Source organism: Scyliorhinus canicula, chromosome 11 (assembly GCF_902713615.1).
Source record: "Scyliorhinus canicula chromosome 11, sScyCan1.1, whole genome shotgun sequence".
NCBI lineage: Eukaryota > Metazoa > Chordata > Chondrichthyes > Carcharhiniformes > Scyliorhinidae > Scyliorhinus > Scyliorhinus canicula.
The window spans coordinates 25,228,615-25,241,583 of NC_052156.1; the positions used below are offsets into that span (position 1 = coordinate 25,228,615).

General features: G+C 44.5%; 1 protein-coding gene across 2 annotated transcripts in view; it reads left to right on the forward strand.

Annotated features, from left to right (window-relative positions):
• The window catches only part of iars1 (isoleucyl-tRNA synthetase 1), a 273,512-nt gene that overhangs the window by 179,945 nt on the left and 80,598 nt on the right, over positions 1 to 12,969 (forward strand). For both annotated transcript variants that reach the window (XM_038812610.1, XM_038812609.1), the window contains one exon: positions 3,149 to 3,270. In XM_038812610.1, coding sequence (XP_038668538.1) covers positions 3,149 to 3,270 — 122 coding nt within the window. The remainder of the gene's footprint in view (positions 1 to 3,148; positions 3,271 to 12,969) is intronic.

Consider the following 12,969-nt stretch of genomic DNA (forward strand, 5'->3'; position numbering starts at 1 on the left):
AGACAAATCTGATCATTTGTCGCTATTAGAAGCTAATTTCATGGCACAATGTTCACACACTTGCTTTTTATCTGTTTTTTTGGTTGAGCAGTGATATCCTTGATCTTTCATCTTTACAATTAAGTTCCATATTTCTATTCACAGCTTTAGATTGTAGAATTTCAGCAACACAGAAGGAGGCCATTTTGCCCATTGAATCTGCACTGACCCTCAGAACGAGCACCATACCTATGGCCACTCTTCCCCCACCCCATGCCGCGTAACCCCACCTAACCGACACATCCTTGGACACTATGGGGCAATTTCGGCATGGCCAATCCACCTAACCTACACATTGTATTATTCCTTGTGTCTGCATAAAGCTCGTAGTCTTACAGTTGAAGTAGATGCTTTATTTCTATGAGTTTGTTCACTCTCCAGCGCTTATACTATGTTACATCTGAGCTGCCTGTCTGTCCTGCTCACCAGCTGCCGTTTCTGTGAAGAGAGGGAGGCCACTTCCTGTTTGTCTATGTATATATACACATCTCTGGTACTCCCTCCAGTGGTTACTTAGTTGTAATGTATTTACATTAACCCCTTGTGTATATACAGTGATGCATATCACTACACACATCTTTGTGACTGTGGGAGAAAACCGGAGCACCCAGAGGAAACCCACGCAGAGAACATGCAAACTCTACACAGTCACCCAAGGCCGGAATTGAACTTGGGTCCCTGGCACAGTGCGGCAGCAGTGCTAACCACTGTGCCACCACTTAAATAATCTGTACAATTGTGCACAAATATTTGAAGAACATAGTGTAAGTTACTGGCTGGAAATCTAATGCCTTCTCTGTACAAATGATTTTCATATTTTTACCCTATCTTTTTGCAACTTTGGAAATTAACATTATACTGAGCATGTTCATTCACTGTTGTAAGAATTGAGTATCGATTAAGTGTGTACAGAAACATTTTAATTGCCGCTGTGCCATGTCAATTTGGCCGTGTGATAGAAAACTTTAAGAATAATGACTTTGAGGGCGGCACAGTGGTAAGCCCTGCTGCCTCACAGCGCTGAGGACCCGGGTTCGATTCCGTCCCCAGGTCACTGTCCGTGTTGCGTTTGCACATTCTCCCAGTGTTTGCGAAAGTCTCACCCCAACAACCCAAAGATGTGCAGGGTCGGTGGATTGGGTACTTTAAATTTAAAAAAAATAATGACTTTGTGGTCAATGATGAAGGGAAGTTTACTCATTGACAGCTGCCCACCAAGCCTTTGCACGTTTTTGAGCAGAAACGTGCTCAAATCTGCTGCCCGATACAGCACAATCACGAATGGGCGCCTGTGAGCAGGGCAAGAAATAGTAAGGCTCTTCAAACAATCAGATTGAAGAATCCGTACTGAGACATGCATGCCGCAATTTTGTGCCCACGTTCACCGTGATTGCAAAGCGCATATCGTGAGAGTCAGAAAACGTGAATCTTGTCGGCAAGATCTCATTTTCTGATTGTCCCTGCTGGTGACGTAACAAGACGAGACCCTCACATCAATAAATTAACATATCACTTCAGGACTTCCCTGCTGTATCAGTCTCCCGCATTAGGAACCGCCCCCCCCCCCCCCCCCCCCCCCCCCATTGGTGAGGTTAACAACTGCTTTTTTAAACACTTGAGCTAGGCAAAGAGAACCAGCCGATGGTGCACAGGTACGTATAGCCCCCGGGGCTGAGAGAGATGCCCTGGCACTGACCCCTGGGTGCAGTACCAAGGACAGCCACTCTGGGGAGCTCCATTGGCAGGGGTGGGTGGCGTTTCTTCATTTCCCTGGCCCTGCCAGCATGATGGTGTGGGCCACATCTACAGATTCTTTCTGCAGAATGCCGCTCGATGTGGTAGGAAAAAACAGCTGTGCAGCCTGGGAACTGCACGCCCGTTTTCACGCCTCAGCCGGCATTCTGTGCAAAAAAACCCAGAAAATTTTGTCTGCAGTGTCTAAATCAGGATATAGAAGGCAGAGAGTATAGTTTATATCAAAAGCAAAATTAAGATTGGGAAAGACATGAGATTGAGAGAGAGATAAAAAGATAAAACAAAATTAAATGTTTAATTGTATGTTAAAATCTCCAACACAAATGAACCTCCACATTTGTAAAATGCAATTTTCAAGCCCAGAGAGTTTTTTTGGTATAAAACCATTAAAATCTCACTTCTACTGATTGTACCAGGCTTAGGTTTTCTGGGGTCTTTAGTTGGAAACAAGTGGACAAGTATCACCACTTCATGCTGCTATTCATTTCAGTTCCACTCTCAACAAAGTTCTGTCATAGCACTGTCTGTGCAAGGTATCTCTGAGAGCAATTTCTGGATTTCCATATTTGGGCATGGTCAGATGCCGGAAGTTGCTGTTCAGTTTTTTCAGTCACAGAAATGAACACTGTCAATGGGGAACCAAATTTACCAAACTAACTCCAAGTGAAGAAATTACCAGACAAGGTTTCAATTTTTTAAACTTTAAAACAAATCAGAATCAATGTAAATTAAACATGTGCTGAGCAAATCACTTCATTATGAACTATGGATTACACAGGGAATCTCAGACACAATAAAAATCTCATTGAGGTAGTAGACAGTCCATTCTGCAATAAGAACAGAAAATCCTGGATAAACTCAGCAGGTCTGGCACCTTTTGTGGAGAGAGAAACAGAGTTAATTTCCCGTATCACCCTTTTGTCCAACTCTTAAAAGTCTTTTCCAAGCATTTTTAAAAGCAATTGCAGATTCCCCTAAGTAATTACAAATTATTTTTATTGCTTCTAGGTCAAAGTCCATTACAGCTAATTTCACTATTATTATCTATGCAAAGCCTGGGCCCGTGTTGGTATTCAGAGTTTGTCAGTATTTCCTGATGCAGAGATTTTTGTTCAATTAATATTGCTGACAGATGTATGGAATGTAGGGAGATAAGAACAAAAGAACAAAGAAAAGTACAGCACAGGACTTTCTGAGATGATCATTCAAGCAGTATACACAATAGCAAAGAAAGTTGTATTTGCTGTTGTGCTATAATAAAATGGAAAAAAGCTTGGTTGTAAAAATTATAGTTCCAATGAATGCTTTGATTGTTTTCTCGGTAACTTCTAAATATGAAATGATAATGTCACAGGCACCCTTCACACCGTTCATCACTGAACTGATGTACCAGAATTTAAGGCATTTGATGGACTTATCCTCTGTTCAAGACAAAGATACACGTAGTATTCACTACCTCATGCTTCCACAAATAAGGTATGACATTTTCTATGATATTCCACAATATTATCATTTATAAAAATTAATTTTTTTTGTCTAGTTCAAAACTTTTAAACAAGGTGCAGCATTATGTAGCCTGAAAGTGAATTTGTTCATTTACACTTGGTTGTCATTTTACCGAATAACTGCTAAAACTGCAAGTGTAATTTAGATTTGTCTTTGAACAAGCATTTTGAGAAATGACCTCAATAAGTCATCATTGGACTGCGTGCAAGTATCAACCTCCAAAACATTTGGTGTTCTGGTCTATGTCATTTAATTTTCCAATTTTAATCTCGCACTTCAAAGCAAAATACACTGTAAAAACAAGACAGGTTCAATGTCACCATGTAAATAAAAAGATAAATGTTATGACTTTGAACCCTTTGTGAATATTTCAAACAATTATACTTACTGACTGGTTGCATTAAAATGTTACTAACTTTTAGACTACTTTCCAGAAAAACTGTTGGACTGACGTATTTTGCAAACGTTCAGCTTACATACTGTTGCTCGAACACCAATGTCGTTGAAATGAAACTATTTAAATATCTGTAGCTTCATTACTGTGAAAGTCCAAACAACTAAAATGATGTTCTTGTGTAATAATTAATCCATCCCAAGTTGCTTTGTTGTTACTTTTGCCTTTCCCATTTTCTCTCTGTCCTGTTTATATTCAAATTTGCTTTCGCCCTTTTCTCCCCAATCTCTTCCACATGTCTTACACACAAATAGATTTTATACCTTTTTTTGTTCTCTCTCACTGTCTGCTTTCAAACTATATGTTAAGCTTTTTTTTTAACAAAACTGCATATCCACTGGTCGACTACCAACTTTAAACAGCACTTTTTAAACTGTTATAAAAACAAAATGAGTTTGAATGCTTCACATATGAGAAGGACTCTGCGAACTGAGAAAATTGATTAGTGCTTAGACAATTGTTAACAGTTGGCATATGAAGTATGTGTAAACAAAATCTGAGGAAATTGAAGAAAATAATTGACGTTCTGGTGAACTCATCACACTTTGTGAGCAATGGTTAGGTGTGCAAAATTATAGTACTTAAATAACACTGTTCGCCTGGATTAAATATTCTGGGATAAACTAAAGTAGGGTTTGAAAGCAGTATTTATATTTCTGTTTGTGGATATTGGAAAAAGAGATCTGTGATAACTTGAAGCCCAATTGAAATATCCTTGAATATTTTTATGTGTTAGAAAGTAACTGGCATAGCTGACATTTGCTATATAAAACAAGACTTGTTAGAGTCTTTATAAATTTTATTTTCAAATTATTGAATCCCCCGAGCATTTGGAGTCCATTTTCCTAATCATATTGAAGGTGGCAGCGGTTCAAAATAACTATTATGCTGGAGGATTTCATTGATATTAAAGTTAAGTGGCATTTTAAGCAAGCAGTTGACATCTCCCTTTCGGATGGTGATTAATTTATATTTGTTAGTTAACCACTTTCCAGTTTCTCATTCTCATTGGAAAGTACGAGTCTAACTGGGGAAGAAGAGCAAAGGAATCAGATACATAAATCACAAGGAGCAGCAACGTAGGTGAAGAAGTCAGCACAAATGCAAACCAAACTCGGGTTCATTTCTAGTGGGGTGAATTGAACAGCAGAGAAAAATACGTTCAGGATAACTTTGATTAGACCATACTTTTTTTAAAAAGAAGTATTTTTATTCAGGTTTTGCAGAATTTTTCATAACAAGAACAGTAATAACAATAATAACAAAACTAACTAGAGTGAATATTAACATAGTGTAAAAAGAGAATATAGAATAACAATTAAATAGACATTACCCCACGCGACCCAGTCTTCCCACACAATCCCAATGAAGCACTCACCCCTCACACACACACACACACACACACACCCCCCCCCCCCCCAACCCTACGGTGCCTAGCTCTATTTTATTTATTTTTTTATTTTTTTGAAATAATTTTTATTCAAGTTTTCAACAACAAATTTTATCACAACAGAGAAAAACAGTAACCCCTCCCCTCCAATACAAAAACAATAAATTAACAAGAAAAAGAAATAAGCATAAAACCATGAGAACAAACCCCCATAACGAACCTGTAGCCCTCCCCCGATTCCCGTCCGTTTTCCCCTGATTCTTGGCAACCCGGCTATTCTTCCTCTTGTTCGTTGGCCACAAACAGGTCCCGGAACAGTTGCATGAATGGCTCCCACGTTCTGTGGAAGCCGTCGTCTGACCCTCGGATGGCGAATTTGATTTTCTCCATTTGGAGACATTCCGAGAGGTCGGACAGCCAGTCTGCAGCTCTGGGTGATGCTGCTGACCGCCAGCCAAACAGGATTCTACGGCGGGCGATCAGGGAGGCAAAGGCAAGGGCGTCCGCCCTCCCCAAGAGTAGATCTGGCTGGTCTGAAACCCCGAAGACCGCCACTATCAGGCATGGCTCCACCCTCACCCCCACCACTTTGCACATAGCCTCGAAGAAGGCTGTCCAGTACTCCACAAGTCTGGGGCAAGACCAGAACATGTGGGCGTGGTTGGCCGGGCCTCTTTGACACCGTTCACATCTGTCCTCCACCTCCGGGACGAACCTACTCATACGGTTTCTTGTTAAGTGGGCTCTATGTACCACTTTTAGTTGCGTCAGGCTGACCCTTGTGCACGTGGCAGTGGAGTTGACCCTATGCAGTGCTTCGCTCCAGAGATCCCACCCTATCTCAATCCCCAGGTCATCCTCCCATTTCTTTCTTGTTGCATCCAGTACGGTGTCGGCCCTTTCTACCAGTCGGTTATACATGTCGCTACAGTTCCCTTTATCTAGGATACTTGCGTCCAGTAGGTCTTCCAGTAGTGTCTGTCGTGGCGGTTGTGGGTACGTCCTTGTCTCCTTTCGTAAGAAGTTTTTGAGCTGCAGATACCGTAGCTCGTTCCCCCCAGCTAGCCGAAATTTCTCTGTCAGTTCGTCCAGTGTTGCGATCCTGCCGTCCATGTATAGGTCCCTGATTGTCAGTGTCCCTCCGTCCTGCCTCCACCTTTTGAAGGTGGCGTCAGTCAGTGCTGGTATGAACCTACGGTTGTTGCAGATGGGAGCCTTGTCCGACATTTTGGTCAGGCCACATTGCTGCCGCAGTTGGTTCCAGGATTGGAGGGTGGCTGTCACCACTGGGCTGCTGGAGTGTTTTTTGGGTGGGGATGGGAGTGCTGCCGTGGCGAGGGCCCGGAGGGAGGTCCCCATGCAGGAGGCCTCCTGCGCGCGCACCCACTCGGCCTCTGGATCCATCCCCTTACTCGCTCGGCTGTTGCCGCCCAGTGGTAGAATTGTAGGTTTGGGAGGGCTAGCCCCCCCCCCCCCTGGATTTTGTTTTTTGTAGGACCTTCTTTGGGATCCTAGCATTTTTACCCCCCCCCCCCATACGAACGCCATGATTAGTTTGTCCAGCGCTTTGAAAAAGGCCTTGGGGATGTAGATCGGAATGGATCTAAACAGGAAGAGGAACCTGGGCAGTACGTTCATTTTGATCATCTGGACTCTCCCCGCGAGGGAGAGTGGGTGTGTGTTCCATTTTTGCAGGTCCTTTTTTACTTCCTCCGTCAGACTGGTGAGGTTCCATTTGTGTATCCCTTTCCAGTCATGGGCTATTTGGATCCCCAGGTAGCGGAATTTATGTTGGGCTTGTTTGAACGGCAGCCCCTTTAGTGCTGCCCCCCCTTGCGGGTGTACTGGAAAGATCTCGCTTTTGCTCATGTTGAGTTTGTAGCCCGAGAAGGCTCCAAACTCTTTCAGGAGCGCAATGATTCCGTCCATGCTGCTCTATGGGTCCGAGATGTAGAGGAGCAGGTCATCTGCATAGAGTGAGACTCTGTGCTCTCTGCCTCCCCTTCGGATCCCCCTCCAATTTTTTGCTGCCCTGAGCGCGATTGCTAGCGGTTCGATTGCTAGTGCGAACAGCAGCGGGGACAGTGGGCATCCTTGTCTGGTGCCCCTGTGCAGCTGGAAGTATTTGGAGTTGGTATTGTTGGTCCGTACGCTCGCCATGGGAGTGTTGTATAGGAGCTTTACCCAAGCGGTGAACCCTGTTCCAAGCCCGAACCGCTCCAGTACCTCTATGAGGTATTTCCATTCGACTCTGTTGAAGGCCTTTTCTGCGTCCAGGGAGGCAATCACGTCTTGTGTTCTCTCCCTGGAGGGGGTCATTATCACGTTCAGCAGGCGCCTGATGTTCGAGGTAAGCTTTGACCTTTGACGAAGCCCGTCTGGTCCTCTGCGACCACTTCGGGTACACAGTCTTTTAGCATTTTGGCCAGTATTTTGGCGTCTGCGTTCAGCAATGAGATGGGTCTGTATGACCCACATTCCGTTGGGTCTTTGTCTTTCTTAGGTATCAGCGAGATTGAGGCCTGTGCTAAAGGGGGTGGCAGTGTGCCCCTAGATAGCGAGTCTGTGAACATCTCCCGCAGGTGCGGGGCCAGCGCTGTCGCGAATTTTTTGTAGAAGTCCGTCGGGAATCCGTCTGGTCCCGGCGCCTTCCCCGCCTGCATGGAGCTAATGCTCTCCATGATCTCTCCCAGTGCTAGTGGTGCTTCCAGGTCCCGTTTTCTGCCCTCTCCCACGACTGGTATGTCCAGTCCATCAAGGAACAGGTTCATCCCAGCCTTCCCCGTTGGGGGCTCTGAGGTTACAGCTCTTGGTAGAAGGCCTTGAAGGTTTTGTTAATCCTCTCTGGTTCTGTTTCCGATTAGACCATACTTAAGAGTATGATGCACAGTTCTTGTCTCCATATTTATAAGCAAGATATCAAGGCATAAGGTGAAAAGAAGATTCACAAGGATGATAGCAAACTGAGAAGATATAATTATTAGGAAAGATTGAGCAGGCTATGGGACTCTTTTCTCTACAAAAAAAGATTTTACAGGTGACCTGATTGAAGTCCTTTAAGATAATGAAAGAATTTGATAGGATTTGAGGTAAGCAAAGTGTTCCCACTTGTGGGGCAGTCCAAAACTAGAGACCATCAATATAAAATTGGGAATTCAGGAGCACCTTTTTTCCGCAAAGAGTGGTAAGAATGTGGACCATGCCACCACAAGGAATAGTTGAGGCAAATAGCGTAAATGTTTTCAGGAGAAGCTGGATAAATGCATGGAGGCGGAAGGAATAGCAAAATATAAGAATTGGGTTAAATGAAAAGTTTGGGTGGAAGTTCATATGGAGCATAAATGCTGGCATGTACCTGTACATTCAAGTGATCTGTTTCTGTACTGTAGACTTGACAGGCATGATTTTTCTTCCAGGAGACCGGGAACAAACATCGGGATGTTTCCGGGTCACAATACCAATCCCGGGGAGAAAGCAGTCACCGCTCTCCGTTTTTTCCGTTTTTCTCGGTTAATTGGCTGGAGGGAAAGTTGGGCAGATGGTTAATGATCGTGAGAGTGGGAATGGAGGTTGTTATGAACAAGAGGGGGGCTTGATTTAAACCCTCTGCAGCGGCTATTACAGTGGCTACCATTTCACTGATTTGCAGAAATAAATATGGAGAAGAAGCAGGGCCTGGAACTTGGATGGCGGGTTGCCCCCTGCATGGTGGTGCTGACCTGAAGATTGGGTGTGACTGAGAGGAGGATCTCTTTACCAGAGGCTAATAGGAGAAAGGTCACTCTTCCAAACCAGTGTGTGGTCTGTTGGAACTTGGTCCATCGCTCTGACAAGGCGTGTGCAATGCCGAATCTTCAGGACAGGCCTCCAGCTGACATACCAGCTGAGGAGCCTGAGGGTACATGCTGCACCTGAACATGAGAGGGGAATCCAGGGTACTAACTGACCCCTCGGAATGGCTCAGCTATAGCGCTGATGAACTTTCCAGCAGTGATAAATGCAGCTTCTTATGTATGTGAACTTTGACCATAGAGGCCAGGAAGTGAAAGGAGTAAGAGGCAGCTATTTGGTAGTCTCTTTTTTGATCATACATGAAAAATGAGCACATAATACTCGTGCGAGTGCCTAGACTGGGAGAGGGATTACCTTCCTGCATGTCATCAACACAATGAAGGAGGGACCCATAGAGATTGCCAGGGTTGTTAACAAGTTAGAGAAGGCAAGATGGGCATCCCTGGTGAAGAGGGTGAATAGAGACTGCAGTGCTTATAGTAAGGGAGTACATTCTAGCCCATGCCACAGAATGCTGAAGACTGAGCTGCTTCGACAAATCTGAGCGCTTTAGAAGCTTTTGATCTCAAAGGTTACTTCCTGTGATCTCCTCTCGTGTCTCCCTGAGGTGTTGCTGACATCAAAACCAATTGAGGCACAATCACTGGATCAAGCACTGCCCAAATAAGCACATTCACACTGCACAAGCGCACCCTCCACCAGTACAGATACTGCCACTTTGGTGGGACCTTGCATGTGATTAAATAGGGTCGCTTGGGTAATAGCATGTTGAGTATGCAGCAGGAAATGAAAGGAGTAAGAGGCAGCTATTAGGAAGTATCTTTTGGAGAAGGGAAGGCAAACACAGCCTTGCTTAGCTGGACACAGATGCAGAATCTCGAGTGTGGGATAGTTGCCAAATTTGCTGATGACAGCAAAAGGATAGGTAGGAAAGTAAGTTGTGAAGGAGACATTTCAGGAAATCGAGATAGTTTAAATAATCTATCTTTACATTACTAGAAATCTAACAATAAATAATACATCAAATAATGGGTATGAGAAATATGGGCCGCAATTCTCCGTCCCCCACGCCGAGTGGGAGAATCGTGGGGGGGCCGGGCGAGTCCCGCCACGCCGCCCCGGCACCCACACGCGATTCTCCCACACCCCCCCAAAACGGGGCCCGGAGATTTACGACAGGCCGCTCGGAGAATCGGCGCTCGCTGTTTGTAACGGCCGAGCGCCGATTCTCCGGCCCGGATGGGCCAAGCGGCCTGCCCAATACAATGGATTCACGCCGGCGCCAAACACACCTGGTCGCTGCCGGCGTGAACAGCGCGCGAACGCTGCGTGGGCGGCCTGTGTGGGGGGGGATCGAGCACCGGGGGAGTGCTCAGAAGGGGTCTGGCCCGCGATCGGGGCCCACCGATCGGCGGGCCGGCGTCTCTGAAGGACGCACTCTTTTACTCCGCCGCCCCGCAAGATCAAACCTTCATGTCTTGGAGGGCGGGGAGGGCGGCAACCGCGCACGCGAGGGTTGGCGCCAGCCAACCTGCACATGCGCGGGTGGCATCATTTACGCTGTGCCGGCTGCATAATTTACGCAGCGCCGCTTTCATGAGGTGCCAAGGCCTGGTGCGTGTAAATGACATGGCGCTGCTCCTAGCCCCCCCCCCCCCCCCTCCCCTGGGGGGGTGGGGGAGAGAGAGAACAGGGGGCAAGAGCGGCCTCCGACGCTGGAGTGAAACACTCCGGTTTTCACTCCGGCGTCGGCACTTAGTCTCCCATTGGGAGAATCCCGCCCATGGTATAGCTTTAAGTAAGTTGCCTTTTATGTTTTTATATAAAAAAAGAGTTAAAACTTTAATTAGCTTCTTAAACAAAGGTGCCTGCATGCCTGTGGGTTTTGGTCACTTTAAAACCTTGCCTGCAATGTAATTAAAGGGTTTATAACGTGAAAATAAACAGAGTTTAATGAAACACTGGGCTATTGCTTAGCAACCAAGGGCCCACACCAAAAAGCATAAACACTTGTGGTTCAGTTTGAACCAGGCAGCTCTCATAGAAAGTGCCAGCACAGAGGCAGGATAATGGAGTAAAGAGCAGAAAGCAAGTCACAGAAGCTAAAGAGACTCCCAGGAAGACTGAAGTCAAAGGGACAAGGAACTGGAATCTGAATAAAGTACTGTTCACTGAAGACAAAGTAAGATGCAGAGAGAGGCTCCTGGGTAAAAAATTGAGCTGATAAATGCAGACCTGGTGAAGTCAGTGAGCATGAAGCCAGATATCTGAAATAATCCTAAAGTTGATGACCGCTTAATACAACCTGTGAAGCAGTGATGTTCTGGCGTGACTGGGTATCTGCGAAATTTTGTGGAAGCTTGAATGCATGTGGCAATCCAAAGCCGAAGAATATTGAAAGGAGAGATTGAAATCCTGGAAGTGGATCGCTGGTGAAGGCATTCAAGAGAATACATTGTTAGGAAGAAGATTCCAAGGCACGTTTCTTTGTGAGTCAAGTTTGGAAACCCTCATATGGAAGTCTGAGTTCCACTGAGACCAGTTGGCTCACCGTCTGATGAGCATCTTGGGGGATTTGAGGAGAAATCCCAGAAGTTATATTAGGTGGCACCTGTCACTTGGTTTTAGAGTGGGATGTGTCTGACCACAGTTGGCTTGTTGGTTTACATGAACTATGTACTTACCGAGGACATTATAGTATAATAAATGTTTGTAATTTGTGTGATAATTAATAATCTATATATCTGTGAAGATTATAAGTGGGGTGAAAGAGTATTGTATCATAGTCAATCTTCTCTTGTTTGGTAAATGTCTTATTCTTTTGTTAAAAGTTAATTGGCAGTCCTGTGACTCGGTTCATCCACGTCTCTAAACAAAAAATAAAAGTTATGGTCTATTGAGCCAGGGTTCCATTCTGCGACCTGACTCTCCAGTAATAATATCAGCTGGGATGGTAACAGATATAAGAAATCTACAAAAAAAAGATAGGTTAAGTGAGTGGGCAAAGATCTGGCAAGTGGAGTATAACTTGGGAAAATGTGAAATTGGCAGGAAAAATAAAAATGAAGATTATTATCTAAATAGTGAGAGATTGCAGAGCTTGAGGTGAAAAGGGATCTGAGTGTCCTAGCGCATGAATCACAAAAGACGAGTGACTTTGTCAGGAACAGCAAGTCATTGGGAAAACTAATGGAAAGTTACAATTTATTACAAAGGCAAATGAATATAAAAGTAGGCAAGTTATGCTTCAGTTGGACAGGGCACTAGTGAGATCACATTTGGAGTATTGTGTACAGTGTTGGTCACCTTATTTTAGGAAGGATGTAAATACATTCATTGGAAGCAGTTCAAAGAAGGTTTACCAGATGGATGCCTAGAATAGATGGGTTGCTTTAAGGTTGGACAGGCTGGGCTTGTAAGGCTGGAGTTTAGAAGAGTAAGAAACAACTTGATTGAAGCGTATAAGATCCTGAGGGATCTTGACAGTGTGGACATAGACAGGGTGAATGTGGAGAGGATGTTCCCTCTTGGGGGAGAATCTAAAACTTGTCACTGTTTAAAAATAAGGAGTCGACAATTTAAAATGGAAATAAGGTGAGTGTTTGAATATTTTTAATGCAGAGCAGGTTAAATTTTGGCAAGCAAGGGGGGTGGCGGTGATAGGTTATCAGGGGTCAGCGGAATGCAGATTTGAGGTTCCCATCAGATCAGTCATGATCTTATTACATGGCAGAGCAGACTCGAGGGGTTGAATGGTCCCCTGCTCCTTGTTTGTATGTTCCTTGTTCATATGTTACTTATAAGTGACAATAGGGGGATTTTCTTTTAACTTGAAAACTCCCAGTTCTGCCCTTTTGTGCTTTTGTGGGGGTCTAGAAAGCTAACAAGTTGCTATTGTACACAATATCACATCAATAGGTATGTTGTAACTATTCAAACAATGATGCAATAATAATTTGTATTTATGTAGCATCTTTAACATAATAAAACATCCCATGTTTTTTTATGGAGACATTGGACTGGATTCTCCGCC